Genomic DNA, 14,836 nt, shown 5'->3' on the forward strand with positions numbered 1-14,836 from the left:
CAACGTACAGTCATAGTGATATAGTCATACCCTCAGATTCATCGTGTCCTTCAGTCAAAATCCCACATTACTCCATCACTATCCCTGGGTGTGTCTTGCTCCACCTACATATAAATCCATCAGAGGTGTAATATTCCAGATTGACTTTAGACCCATGAAATCACAAGGCCTCAATCAAACAAGGCTGAAGAATGCCTTTTTCTGCTGAATAACTAATGTCTGTCAACTGATGACTTAGTATATCTCCATATTTAACATAACTTTGAAGAAACTCTTGAGGGAAGCAAAGGCAGAGAATAAATGTCCACCATTAGGAATTGCTAAGTAGTATCACATTAACTGAGTTAGTAGCATCCTGAAGGGTATATTTGTCAGGTTAGGTTTACGCAAGCTGGTGAGTGAACCAACAGGAGGTAAGGTAATGGACTTTATCCTCTATCTCCCTGTTGCAGATAGTTCTGTACACAATAATGGAGGTGGAAGTAATCCTTATAGCTTCAAACTCTCAGCTTTACAACAACGACATTCTTCATCGTGATATTACTGTGATGCTAGGTGAGACATACTAAGCACTGATCGAGTAGCCCAAAATTGGGAGATGGAAGCAGAAAGTCCATGAGCAGTATAACAGAATTATATAATATTGCAAAGGTGTTCAAGTTCCTAGACAAAAACACCCCTCTTTAAATTAGAAGTGTGATTGAACACGCACTGCTTGCCAGAATGAGCCCAGCTTCAACAGTAATTTAATTGGAAACCATTCAAGATAGAGCACTTCATTTGATACTTCTCCTGAATTCAAAATAAACTTCCACCATTACACTCCCTGGATTCTTGGTGCACTGTGGCTGCAGTATATACAATCCATAGAATACACAGCACTACCTCCCCTAGGTTACTTTAAGTAATATGGTGATGGAGGATTTTAATCTTCATGTAGAATGAGCAAGACAAATTTGCAGTAATAGTGTGGAAGAAGAATATATGGAATATATGTAAGTTAGTTTTCTAGATCAGTATCTCGAGGAACAAACTGGAGAGCAGGCTATTTTGATCCAATATTGTGCAATGAGAAAGTGTTAATCAATAACAAATTATCAACTGTGAACAGATTAACACTGATCCACCAGCTGCAATACCAGCTAATCATTGTGCGTACTTTTCAATAACCCCAAAGGACAATGATTAGCCAATCAATCTTTGCTAACAAGACCATGAGAATGAGAGAAACCTCAAGGTTGATCGATAACTCAAAGGTTATTAAATGCAAAAATGATGACTGAAGACACTTTCAGTCAGCTAGTCATTAAACAGGACAAAAGCACTAGGATCATTTTATTTCCAAATTCACTGATTTAATTGACCTTATAGAATTGGTTTATTACTGCCAAACTGTAATGTGTTCATGGGCCACATAATGCTTTACTGCAACCAAAAGACTGAACTGGCATATTTACTTTTCTGTATCGGTACTAAGTGTGAAATTATGATAAATTATATAATTTCATGCTGTAATTAAAGCCAGAACAACAAGTATTTGGTATGGGCTGTTCTCTGTTTAAAAAAAAGAATTCATTGACATTTTTCCTCTAGATTGGTAAGGTGGGCAAGTGGCTCCCTTTGTTGTATTTAACTTCTGTTGTTGTCATTCATGGTACAAGCTAAAGTCAGACACGGAGCCCAACATCAAAACAAAGACTCCTTAATCTAGTAAATCAAATTAATCATGTCGCCACTCCAGAATTTCAGTCTGAAACTGAAATTACAGTTCTAAAACAGAAACTAGTTTAATTATGTTCAGCAAGCAACTGCTGCAGGTTTTATTCACTTGTACCAGAAACAGGGGACGATCATCTATGGCTGAAGTGATTTGTAATCAACCCTTACTATCTTTACCAGATACCTCAAAGTTGATAAGAGATTCGTGTATACGTACCTGAATTAGGTCCAGGATACCCAGTTCACTCTCTGAGGAATCCACACAGAAGACAAAATACAATGTTGCATAATGTCTGTAAATAAGTTTATTATCTGCTCCCCCAATTAACCTAAAACAAAAGAAAATTACAGAAAACAAAATAAGTTATGCATTACTTTGAGACACAGCTTTTATCAAACCAGAAAAATGATTAACAGCTTCCCCTATTTGTTCTTCAAATGACTCATTAAAGAATACCAATTGATACAATTTGGTATTCACTTAATGTAAAACAGGTACTGAGATAGCAACTTTCCAAATTCCCAGGAATTGGCCCAAATCCTATATGTATACACGGTTTACAATATTTGAAATGCAATCTTCAAACGCCCAATTCTATAAATGTGTATTCTGATACAGACATGCGTTCGATATGTTTCAAACAGAAAATGCATTGTGCTTGCCCTGGGAGCACCTTCGCCATAGTCACAAAAAGGTGGCTTGATGTCAAAACACAACCCAGATCTGAATGTCTACTGTGATTTGATAAGCTGCTTGTTTAACTGAATAACTGTGCAACACTTGCATAAAAAATTGTAAACATAACTTGTGACTTGGAAAAAATGTTATCCCTGAACTCTGAAGGCTTTAACAAATGTAGCATCAGGTTACCTTCAGCAATGACACCAAGCTTAACATAACGTAACACAATATGCAGCTTGGCTCTAAAATTCTGAGCAGTTATACTGTATCCATTTTCAATGATATTCCATACACAAATGTAATTTAGTGTCTTTGGTTCATGTGAAGTGCTTATCTTAAAGTGTTTTTGCTCAGATTCCTAAAATTCACATTACTTACATGCCACCTTCCAGGAAATTACAGACATTTTCATCTCTTTTTGACACCAGGTGAAATGTCTCCCTGATAATTTGTTGTTGTGTGTCTTCACTCTGTAAATGGATACAGGTTGATTTATTATTTAAAAGCATCCGTCATGACATAAAAAGATAATGCATCTTTTGAAATAGTATTTTATGCTGACATCTGTAGCTGCAAAGCTCAAAGTGGACAGTACTGAACAGCAAAGGAAAGAAATAGTAGTAAATACTGTACATAAAATTGCCTTCTCCTTCAAACCGTGTAAACAGACAAGACCGGAATTTTCTGACCTCTCCCGCAGCTGGGATTCTCCGATCCCACTGCTGTGAATGGAGATTCGGCTGAGCTTCAAATTCTACGTTCCCGCTGGCAATAGTAGCAGGGCATGTGAGACTGGAGAATTCCAGCCCAAAGCTCGAGTTGGATATTACTCATGGGAAAAGGACATGGGAGTAGTGGGGCTAAGGAAGGTGGATGAGGCTCAGAGAATATTTGAATCCATGACAAAATAATGCAGGGACCAATGCACTGCTTTATGGTATATTTAAGTCTAAAGGTCTGTGGAAAAAGAAAATGCCTAATATATTAGAAATAATATAAAATATTCCTGCATTAAGCTCAACATTAATAGGATGACAAGATGACTGGTAACTAATGTACTTTATATTTTCCTGCAGCTATAAGAGATTAATTGTATCAGTCCAGTTTATTACAGCACATCTTTGCTTCCCTCAGGATATATTCTTGTCTCACAATATTTTATTTGGTTAATTCTCTAATTTATTGCCCATCCCTAATTGCCCTCGAGAAGCCATTGCAGTCTGTTTGGGAATGGCATGCCCACAGCACCGTTTGCTAGGGACTTCCATGATTTTGACTGAATTACATTGAATGAATGGCAATAAAACTCCAAATCAAGAAGGTGTGAGGAGTCAGGGTGAGAGTCACAGAATACATAGGATCCACCTTGCTCTTTGTAGCCACAGTATTTGCATGGCTGGGAGCACAGAGTTGTTGGGTCAACAAGGCTTGGCAGAAACAAGGACATGGGCAGCAGCTTTGCATGACTTCAAATTTGTGGAAGGTCAACCAGGTGCATTGTAATGGTTAAGTCTAGGGTTAATAAAAGTATGAAGGAAGGTTTCAGCAGCAGATGTACGGCACGGTAGCAGTGGTTAGCACTGCTGCTTCACAGCTCCAGGGACCTGGGTTCGATTCCCGGCTTGGGTCACTGTCTGTGTGGTGTTTGCACATTCTCCCCGTGTCTGCGTGGGTTTCCTCCGGGTGCTCCGGTTTCCTCCCACAGTCCAAAGATGTGCGGGTTAGGTTGATTGGCCATGCTAAAAATTGCCCCTTAGTGTCCTGAGATGCGTAGGTTGGAGGGATTAGTGGGTAAATATGTAGGGATATGGGGGTAGGGCCTGGGTGGGATTGTGGTCGGTGCAGGCTCGATGGGCCCAATGGCCTCTTTCTGCACTGTAGGGTTTTTATGATTCTATGAGCTAAGGCAAGGGCAGAATTAAGTAATGTTATGGAGATGGAAATAGACACCTAGTGACAACATATACCCATGTTGCAAACAGTCAGGACAGTTACAAGGAAGAGGAATGGAGTCGATAACTAGGGAATACAATTTGGAACAGAGGCAATAAACAACAGCTTCACTCTTCCCAAAATTTAACTGGAGGAAACCTCTACTCATCTAGCACTGGGTGTCAGATGACCAGTCTGATAATTTGAAAACACAGGAGCACAGCCTCAGAATAAGGGGCCAATCATTTCGGACTGAGATAAGGAGAAATTACTTCACTCAGAGTTTTAAGTCTTTGGAATTCTTCACCCCAGCGGGTTGTGGGTGCTCCATTGTTGAAAAAATTTAAGGCTGGGATAGACAGATGTTTGGTGTCTCAAGGAATCGAGGGATATTGAGAGCAAGCAGGAAAATGGAATTGAATCCCAAGATCAGGCTTAATTCTAGTGAATGGTGGAGCTGGCTCAATGGGCCATATGTTTGATTCGTGCTCCTATTTCTTGTGACAATATGTAGATGAGGAAATAGCAGGGTGCTGTGAGCACAACATAATGGATGTGGTAATCTTTCTTTGTATTCATTAAGGACATTCAGCCATTTTTCTTGTCCAACTAAGTTTCAGCAAATGCACGCAGCAACAAGAGCTTTGAACGCGTAGTTTCCACATGTGTGGAAATGCCGCTAATTACAAATGAAAACACATCAACTCAATTTTACATTTGCCTAGAAAATTCCTGTGTAATTCTTACTTTGACCATATTTATTAGGTTGCTTAAATAAACAGCTTTACTTGTTTAGAGTAGTCTCCTCTACATTGAGGCATGCTTTGCTTCATTTTCCTCAAGCACAACCCTTACTGATTTTTTTTTAACCTATATCTTTTCCGTGGGGCAGGCTTGATGGATGAGCTTTTAATTCCAATCATTTTTGTGTGCCCGCATAGGATCCACATTTGAAATGCCAACTCCACTGATCTTTCCAGAGGTGTTCACAGGCTGGCTGCATTTCCAGCATTTTACTTGCTTTTTGTCTCAATGCAGTTATGGTATATGTGTTGAAGACCAAGTGGCAAGCATATGTTCTTGTCCCTCCCCTTCCTGAAATGTGATAACTTAAAAGTACTAAAACTTCCTTAAAAAAATTGTATGTCAAATCAGCACAAATTTACTGTCAAATGAGCAAATCAGCAAACACATTTTGGGAGATAAAAAAAATACACCTCAAATTGCAGCTTTTGAGAACGTTATCATCAATTTAGACTGCACTATGGCTTGCTTCACACAAATGGCATCTTGCCCTTAGGTTCCCTATTATTAAGAACTTCTTGGATTTGTACATTAATTTCTATTAAACTGATCTCAAATCGGGACTCAATGAATAGCACAAATATCTTTCAATAGTATTGAATTAATGATTGTAGTGTCACTGATCACTCTAGCGCAGGAAGGGAACAGCTCTCTTTGTGTAGTAAATGTTAAGAGATGTTACAAATGCTACTTTTCTTATTTCACTGTTATCTTTCCCTCTCTCTCTTTTTCCTACACTCTACAGAGAATTTGATTTAAACAGCCTGTTTCTTTCACAATCCTTAAATGTAATTGATTGAGCTATTTTGTTGGTTCCATCATTCACCAAGGACCCAGATACCTCACTGCAGGGCCCCCTGTTTGCACTTCCAGCAAGTTGCATTCCAGAGAACTAACACGCAAACAGAACTATTCAGAACGCAAATCAGCCAAATAATTTTAATATATTTAAGAGTTATACCTAAAGTTTCATTCCACTTCCAGATGCCTTTACACATATAATCTCAGTTACATCTTGAATTGGAAGAGAGGAAAACTAAAGGGAGAGCAACTCTCATGGATCTCATAGGTGGGACCTGCAGAGCATCACTGAGACACTTATAGCAACATGCAGAACTTCTTGGTGAAGGAATGAGTTACCACATGCAGCATACTCTAGCCACACTGCAATATTTTGTGGCCAACAAAATCGCTCTCCTGACTCCCTTAATGTTAAGGAAGATTTTCTAAACAGTATGGAATTCTTTGACACAGAGTTAATGGAATGGTGATTACATCTTTAAAAGGAAATGGATAAACATTTAAAACAACATGCATTATCAGGTGCTTCAAAGAAGCATTATCAAATTAAATTTAACACCGAACCACAGGACATCTTAAGCAACTTGTCAGTTTCAGAGAATAATGACTGTGAATACTGATAACTTCACCATCATTAAAACTGTAAAATTTTAGCTAAAATCTCAGAAATTTGCATGTGCCATATAGAGCATAAACATGGCTCAATGGTAATCCTATAACAATATATCAAGGCAAGGTCACTTTATGCAAGATGTGCTATTTAATCCACAAAGCAGCAAGATATGGCTCAGTAATTCAAATAATTTAGCTCTAATGCTAAAATTCAATTACCAGCTATGTTTCATGTGAGGAATATAAATTCAAAACTACGAAGAAAATATCAAATTATTTTTCTATTGTACAAATGTGGTCACTGGGTTTACTTGTTAGATTCATAGCAATACTACAGAAGAAACATAAGCCAATATGCTTTAATTTTGCACATTATGTCTTTAAATCACCATCACACATTATTCCACCACTATTATCAATGACTCCATCTGTAAACAAGCACTGTGAATATCACATTCCATCTCCATTAAAGTGCTCAGGCTGAATTACTCAGTTACAGTATGCTTAAATATTGCTAGGAAAGCCAATTTCTCTTCCATTCCATAACTAAATGCAATTGTATTTGTACATTGGCACTCAAGAATGTCTTAAAAATGTTAGTATGCTGTTTTACACAATTACCTTTTGCATTTCATGTGGTCAAGTGCAGCTGCAATTCTTTACCAGATAGGGTAGGTAGCATAGTAATGTTATTGGACTAATAATCCAGAGATTTGGGACTAATGATCTGGGACATGAGTTCAAATCCCAACACCGCAGCTGGGGAATTTAAATTCAGTTAAACAAAATCAGGAATAAAAAGCCAGCCTCCATAGTAGTGACCGGCTTAATAGAAACACCCTGTGGTTCACCTTAGGGAATAAAATCCTGTCATTATTCACTTTGCCCTTTATTTGACTCCAGATCCACAATATGGTTAATTCTTAACTGTCCTCAAACGGCTTCGCAAACCACTCAATCCCAATCAAACCACTACAGAAAAGTCAAGGAAGAATAAGGCCAGACAGAGCACCTGTCATCAGCTAAGAAGGTGGTGCATGTAGCCAGTCAAATCTACAATATTCTCCATACTGACATCTGGGTACATGTTGCAAAATTGGAGAGCTGTCCCAGTAGTCCACTTAAGCAAAAGCCACACAGAATCAGCCAACATTCCAGACACCGCCATCACCGTTGTTGATTATGACTTGTCCCATAAGTCAATGTCAGACAAGGAAACCTTCTGCTGATTGTGACCTTCATCAGTACCCCTCGATGTTAAACAACACTTGGAAGAAGCACTGTGGATAGCAAGGGCAAAATATATTCAGGGTGGGGTCTCTAATGCTCACCACCAAGTCCAGCTCAATGGTAGCACCGCTACTAACTGAGTCTTGAAGGACATAGCTGCCTGGCTTGATAATGGTGGATGGTAAGAGAACCAATGTGAGGGAAAGCTTATATGACAATCTTCAACAACCTACCTATCACAGATGTATCTGTCCTTGAAAGCACGAGTTGCAGTAACCATTGCACACTTGTCAGTCCTGTCTTCACGCTAAGAACATGATCATATTGTGCAGCAGAATCACTATGCTCAGAACAGATCTAACAGCTCAAACCCATGAGGCACTGAGGTAATCAGCGGAATTGTATGTTATTATAATTGTCAGCCATCTGGCCTAGCATATCTCTTACTCTACCACTACTATCAAGCCAGGAGAGCATAGAAGAGCATTGTAGGAACAGCACCAGGCATACCAAAAAATGAGGCATCAACCTTTTGAGACTACAACACTACATACAGGAGGACAACCATGCTAAAAGCAGAAGCAACATGCTATGAACACAGGTAAGCAATCTCTCAGTCAACAGACCTGCTTAACCTTCACAATCCTGCTAAACACCACCAATTAGGCAATAGGGGGTGACGGTGGGGGGGGGGGGGGGGGTGATGAAGGCGGCTCCATGACCTTCTCCATCCACACTTGGACGGGGGAAGCCTAGCATTTCAATGTAAAAGGCAAGACTGAAGCACCTGCAACCTTTAACCAGGTATGTCAAGTAGATGATCAACTGTAGCCACCTCCTGAAATGCCTATAGATGATAGACTTCAGCCAATTTGCTTCCCTTATCAGGTGATAAAGAAAGAGCAGTGCAAGCTTGATATAACAAAGGTTATGGTCCCTGACAACATCTCAGCTGGAGAGCTGAAATTTGTGCTCCAGAACTAGCCATGCCTCCAGTCAAACTACGCCAGTACAACTATATCAACCTGACAAGTGGAAAATTGTCCATGTATGGGAGCCCACAAAAAGGAGGAAATCTACTCTGGCAATTACCACCCCAATCTACTTTAAATCAAAGTGATGGGAGGTGTTGACCTTGCTATCAAACAGCACTTACTCATCCACTCACCAATGTTCAGTTTGGGTTCTGCCAGGACCACTCTACTCCAAACCTCATTACAGCCCTAGGTTCAAACAAAAACTTGTGGAATTCAACACAGAGAGAGTAACCTCAAGGCATCCTTTTGAAAGAATGTGGCAAATGTTCCACCATTTATGAACACCATGACTGATGGTGGCCTCAACTCTCCTTGCCTGTCTATGCCCTCTAACTTTTGACTCCCTGGTCAATCAAGAATTTATCCAGCTCAGCTTTAAAATATATTCAATAACCCTACCTGCAGTTCTCTCTGGGGAAGAGAATGCCACAGACTAACTAAAATTCTCATCTCCATCTTAAATTGGAAAGCCCTCATTTTTAAATAGTGTCCCATAGTTCCAGTCTCTCCCACAAGGGAAAAGTATCCTCTCAGCATCACTCTGTCAAGTTCCCGCAGGATTTTATGCTTCAATAAGATCACCTCACCTCTCAGTCTTCTCAACTACAGTGGAGACAGGCCAAACCTTTTCTCATAAGCTAACCTCTTCGTCCCAGGAATCAGCTGAGTGAATCTTCTCAGAACCCCACTTCAAGCCCCTTCTTAAACAAGGAGACAAAATTTTACACAGTATTCCAGATGTGGTCTCACCAATGCTGTGAAACTGTAGCAGCTCTTCTTTTATATTCTATTCTCCTTGCAATAAATGATAACATTCCATCTGCCTTCCTAATCAATTCCTGTACCTGGACACTAATTTCTGGTACAAGAACACCCACATCCTGGTAGTATAGTGAATAGCGCTGCTGCTTCACAGCGCCAGGGACCCCCGTTCAATTCTGGCTTTAGGTCACTGTGGAGTTTGCATGTGCTCCCTGTGTCTGCATGGATTTCCTCCGTGTGCTCTGGTTTCCTTCCAAAGTCCAAAGATGTGCCGGTTGATTGGCCATGCTAAATTAATCCTAGTGTCAGGGGATTAGCAGGGTAAATATGTGTGTTCCGGGAATAGGGCCTGGTTGTGGTTGGTGCAGACTCGATGGGTCGAATGGCCTCCTTCTGCACTATAGGGATTCTATGGATCTCTCTCAACCCTGGAGTTCTGCAATTTCACTCCACTTAAAATATGTACTGCTTTTCTATTCTTCCTGTTAAAGTGGACAAATTCACATGTTCCAACATTATGCTCTGTCAATATATTGCCCACCCAATCTATCAGCATGAGTCATTAGAAATCAAGGGGAAAAAACTCTCTACTGGCTGCTCATAGCTAGCACAAACAATGTTAGTTGGAGACCAACCACTTCAGCCCCAAGACATTACTGATGGTCTTTTTCAGCATTATGTCCCAAGCCCAACCATCTTCAGCTCCTTCATGAATAATCTGCCCTCCATCAAACGGTCAAAAGTAGGGATGCTTGCTGATGAGTGCAGTATTAGCTTTATTTACAACTCATCAGGTATTGATGCAGTCTGTGCCCATGTGCAGCAAGACTTGGACAACATACAAGATTGGGATGATACATTGTGTGATAGTACTTCCCACCTAAGGGTCAAGTAATGACCATCTTCAATAAGAGAGTCTAACCATTTCTCCCACCATTGACAGGGCACAAGTCAGAGTGTGATGGAATACACTACTTTCCACTTGTCTGGATGAGCACAGGTCCAATACACTCAAGAAGTTATCGAGGACAGAGCGGCCAACTTAACTGGCACTCCATCAACCACCTTAAACTTGCACTTCTTCCACCACCACACAGGAGCAACAATGTGTACCATCTATCAGATGCAGCAACTTGCTGAGAATTCTTTGACAGGACCTCCCAAACCCAGCCTCTCCATCGTCCAGAAGAACAAGAGCAGGAGATGTATGGGAATACCATCACCTCCATATTTCCCTCCAAGTCACACACCATCCAGACTTACTTTGTCGCTGGATCAAAATCCCGAAACTCCTGATTGATCCCAAAACTCCCTATCTAACAGCTCTGTGGTATACCAACACCACACCAAACTGCAGCAGTTTTACCACCATGTGCTCCAGTATAATTAGTGATGGACAATAAGTCCTGGCCTTTCCAGCAATGCCTGTATCTCACTAATGAATTAAAAACTTACTATTAATGACATAAAAGGTTCATTAACATCCACTGAACAGGACCTTTGCTTCAAAGTCTTATCCATTGGAGGGCAATTCAGAGAATGCACTCACTCACTCAGGTTTATACTGAAGCATCAGTATAGATATGGTACTAACCAGACACTTGCATTTGGAGCAACACTAATCTTTGCAATTATTACTTTGTATACGATCCCTATTATAATTCTCATAATATATATGCAAGGTAGTCCAAGAGATTGTGGTAGTTCTGAAATCCCATTTAACAAAGCAGATTATGCAGATATTGGACAAATTATTTTGAATTTGTGAAATAAAACTGAAATAAACCAAAAGTAATATTTTGCCGTCTGCACAATTGGTGGTGTGAAAAAGTGCAGACATCATAACAGAGAATTCAACCACCTATTATAGCGCGAACTAATTGTTGTTGCTTCAGGCACAGTTATAATTAACTGGTTTTCTTAGCTGTGAAAAGAACAAACCACAACTGAATTGAACAGATCCAAAACTAACTGATCAAAAGAGAAAACACATGTATTCTCTTTAACTGTAATACCTTTGAAACCAATTTTATTTTGTGCAGTAACCCGTCTCAAGCTGCAGACCACAAAACTGGAAAATGCACCATCATTGATCACGGAAACCAAATAAGCACCTTTATGATGATTAACAATAGACAAAAAATATCAAAACCAAAGCTATAATCCAATTATTTAAAGATGCAAAGTTTTCTAATAGGGTGAAGTCACAGTAAGTGTTACTATATAGTTGGCATCAATGCAAAGCATTTCCTTAATCGAACTGATGTAAACTGTGCAGCCCAATTTGGAAATAATAACCAGGGTTTCCTTCTTCTGCAATTGTCAGCCCACAAATTGTTAGCCCACAATTTCAGACTTAAAGTGAAAAATTATAGGCTGATGTGCTCAAAAGCTGAAACCTAACTTGGGTAAGACATGTGAGTACATTGGTTCAGTTGAGAACTTTTGAAACATCCAATGTTTTGAATGGAAGACCAGAGAAAACAGCACAGTCAACTCTCCTAACATTATGTTGGAGGGCAACACCATGCACAAGCTCAACTGCTCTGTTAACTATACATCACTCTTAGCAAGTACCAATTTCAAAGTGATAACTTGAAATTTAATGAGCTCAGTCCATACAACTATTCTCAATCAGAGAATTTGCATCCAATAATGCTTTATCATAGAAATCATAGAAACCCTACAGTACAGAAAGAGGCCATTCGGCCCATCGAGTCTGCACCGACCACAATCCCACCTCGGCCCTACCCCCATATCCCTACATATTTTACCCGCTAATCCCCACATCCCAGGACACTAAGGGGCAATTTTAGCATGGCCAATCAACCTAACCCGCACATCTTTGGACTGTGGGGGGAAACCGGAGCACCCGGAGGAAACCCACGCAGACACGAGGAGAATGTGCAAACTCCACACAGACAGTGACCCAAGCCGGGTCAACAGGGAAAAGGAAAAATAATGTGTTTCAAAACTTTAAGGCAATATCAGTTCAAAGTTATGTGCTCAACAGAAATGGCTTCACTACAAACAAAAACAATATTGTGTCCACACAACTATTTGCACCAAGCATTGAAAACTAAATCAACTGCAAACATCCACAAACTTTGATTTTCACAACATAATACAGGGAACTCAAAACAGTAATTTTGAATAGATTATATAATAGATATATAATGATTAATAAGAATAAATAAGTTAAGACAATAATTTATAAATTGAGTGGTGAAATCATGTTAACGTAGCTGATATCACTGATGTAACAGACATGAATTACAACACAATGCTTATAATGTCTCAGACCTAAATGACATTGATGCTGTTAGACTGATTAGTCCAAAAAAAAGCGGTCGCACAGAATTACAACGACTCAGTACCTTGTCTGCATGACATCAGCTATGACTCAACTGTAGCACTCTCCCTTCAAGTCATAAGGTTTTGAGTCCCATTCCAGAGACTTGAGTGCAAAAGCCTGAGCTGACACTGAGCTGCACAGTCAGAGGTATTGACCAGATGTTCACATCTGCTCTCTAAATTGGGACGCAAAAGATCCCATGGCACTTCTTTGAAGACGGAGAAGTTATCTGTGGTGTCCTGGTCAATATTCAACCTTCAATCAACAAATTCAAGAACAGTTTATCTAATTATCATCGCTGTTTGTGGGAACTTGTGCTCAAATTAGCTTTAACATTTCCTCCAGTGCAAAAGAAACTGTATCTCATTGGTTAAAAGGACTTTGGGACAGGCCAAATTTGTAAATGTCATGTGTTTGTTTGCAATAATAATTAGGGTTGCGATAAATATCAGCAACATGATGGCACAGTGATTAGCATTGCTGCCCTCTTTTTAGGTCAAACCAAATAAACAAACTCAAATTAAGTCAGGACAAAGTAAAAGGGGCAGCTCCCCAAAAAGGAGGGGGAACAGCCCGAACAGAAATCAAAGTACAAAGGAAACTTAAAAACATCAAATTAAAATGTGATTATTAGGGTCGATAACGCACCCCAACCCCTGCGGTGCCCAGCGGGCATGGAAGGCGTCGACTGCGCCCGTGGACACCGCATGCTCCCTCTCCAGGGACACCCGGCCGCGAACATAGCCGCGGTAGCGGGGAAGACAGTCAGGATGGACGGCCCCCTCGATCGCTCGCTTTTTTTTCACAGCGCCAGATACCAGAGTTCAATTCCTGGCTTGGGTCACTGTGTCGAGTTTACACGTCCGTCCCCCCCCTCCCCTCGGTGTCTGCGTGGGTTTCCTCTAGGTGCTCCTGTTTCCTCCCACAGTCTGAAAGACGTGCTGGTTAGGTGCATTGGCCATGCTAAATTCTCCCTCAGTGTACCCGAACAGGCGCCAGAGTGTGGCGACTAGGGGATTTTCACAGTAATTCCATCGCAATGTTGATGTAAGCCTACTTGTGACAATAAAATAAACATACGTTTTGCTATTATTTTGATAGGCGTAATGGAGTAGCATCAGCTCAATTCACTGATCAGCACCATTCAACATTAACTATTAATGTACCATTATATCACACCTTGCTATCCCTCAATCGCTCTTAACCCAATTAAAAAGCAAACTGTTGCAAGGCAGTCGCTGTTATCTTTAAGATCACACTACCGTTCCAAAGTACTGAAGCTCTAAAACCTTTTGTTTTCTCTAAGTTCAAAACTCTGTGATCCAACGAGCTAATTTGATCCTAGTTTTCACTGGGTTCTTCTTGATCTGGTTTCAGCAGGTTGTCTCATTCCGTGCATCTATCTGTACGACAGCTAAGTCAAGGGAACTGCCGGCAGCTGACCTGAACGGCAACATTATTCGATTTCGAAATAGCCTGTCGTGGTGTAATTCTATACTTTTAATGTTTCGTGCAGAGAGTACTGTAGGATTCATTCAGCAATTTTGAAAAAAAAAGAACGTGCTGCGTGCTCTTAAATAAAATACCCAACAGGGACAACTTCGCGCAGGCAAACAATCCTGGAATTCAAAACACGCTCTGTGGGCACGAGTTGTAGTTGAAATTAGCAGAGCGCTGTGGAGTGAAGCGGAGCGGATCTGCTCATGCCCTGTGATTGCTATTGCCCAACATCGACGCTCAGCCTCAAAGTGCAAAGATCCCTTTCCTTATCCTCAGCTCAAGCTGTTGCTTGCGCGAGCTCTGGTTTGGAATGTGGCCCGGAGCGCGTGTCCGGGGGGGGGGGGGGGGGATCGCGCGCGGAAGTTGACAGTTTAACGGCTCCCCCCCGCTCTGCCGGCCCTC

The 14,836-nt window shown here is 40.6% G+C and overlaps 1 protein-coding gene across 2 annotated transcripts in view; it reads right to left on the minus strand.

Moving 5' to 3' along the window:
• The window catches only part of ap3s1 (adaptor related protein complex 3 subunit sigma 1), a 58,396-nt gene that overhangs the window by 43,357 nt on the left and 203 nt on the right, over positions 1–14,836 (minus strand). For both annotated transcript variants that reach the window (XM_078214629.1, XM_078214631.1), the window contains exons 2-3: positions 2,780–2,871; positions 1,937–2,048 (exon numbers count right to left, since the gene is read on the minus strand). In XM_078214629.1, the coding sequence (XP_078070755.1) occupies positions 1,937–2,048; positions 2,780–2,871 (204 nt within the window). The remainder of the gene's footprint in view (positions 1–1,936; positions 2,049–2,779; positions 2,872–14,836) is intronic.

This window comes from Mustelus asterias, chromosome 6, assembly GCF_964213995.1.
Source record: "Mustelus asterias chromosome 6, sMusAst1.hap1.1, whole genome shotgun sequence".
NCBI lineage: Eukaryota > Metazoa > Chordata > Chondrichthyes > Carcharhiniformes > Triakidae > Mustelus > Mustelus asterias.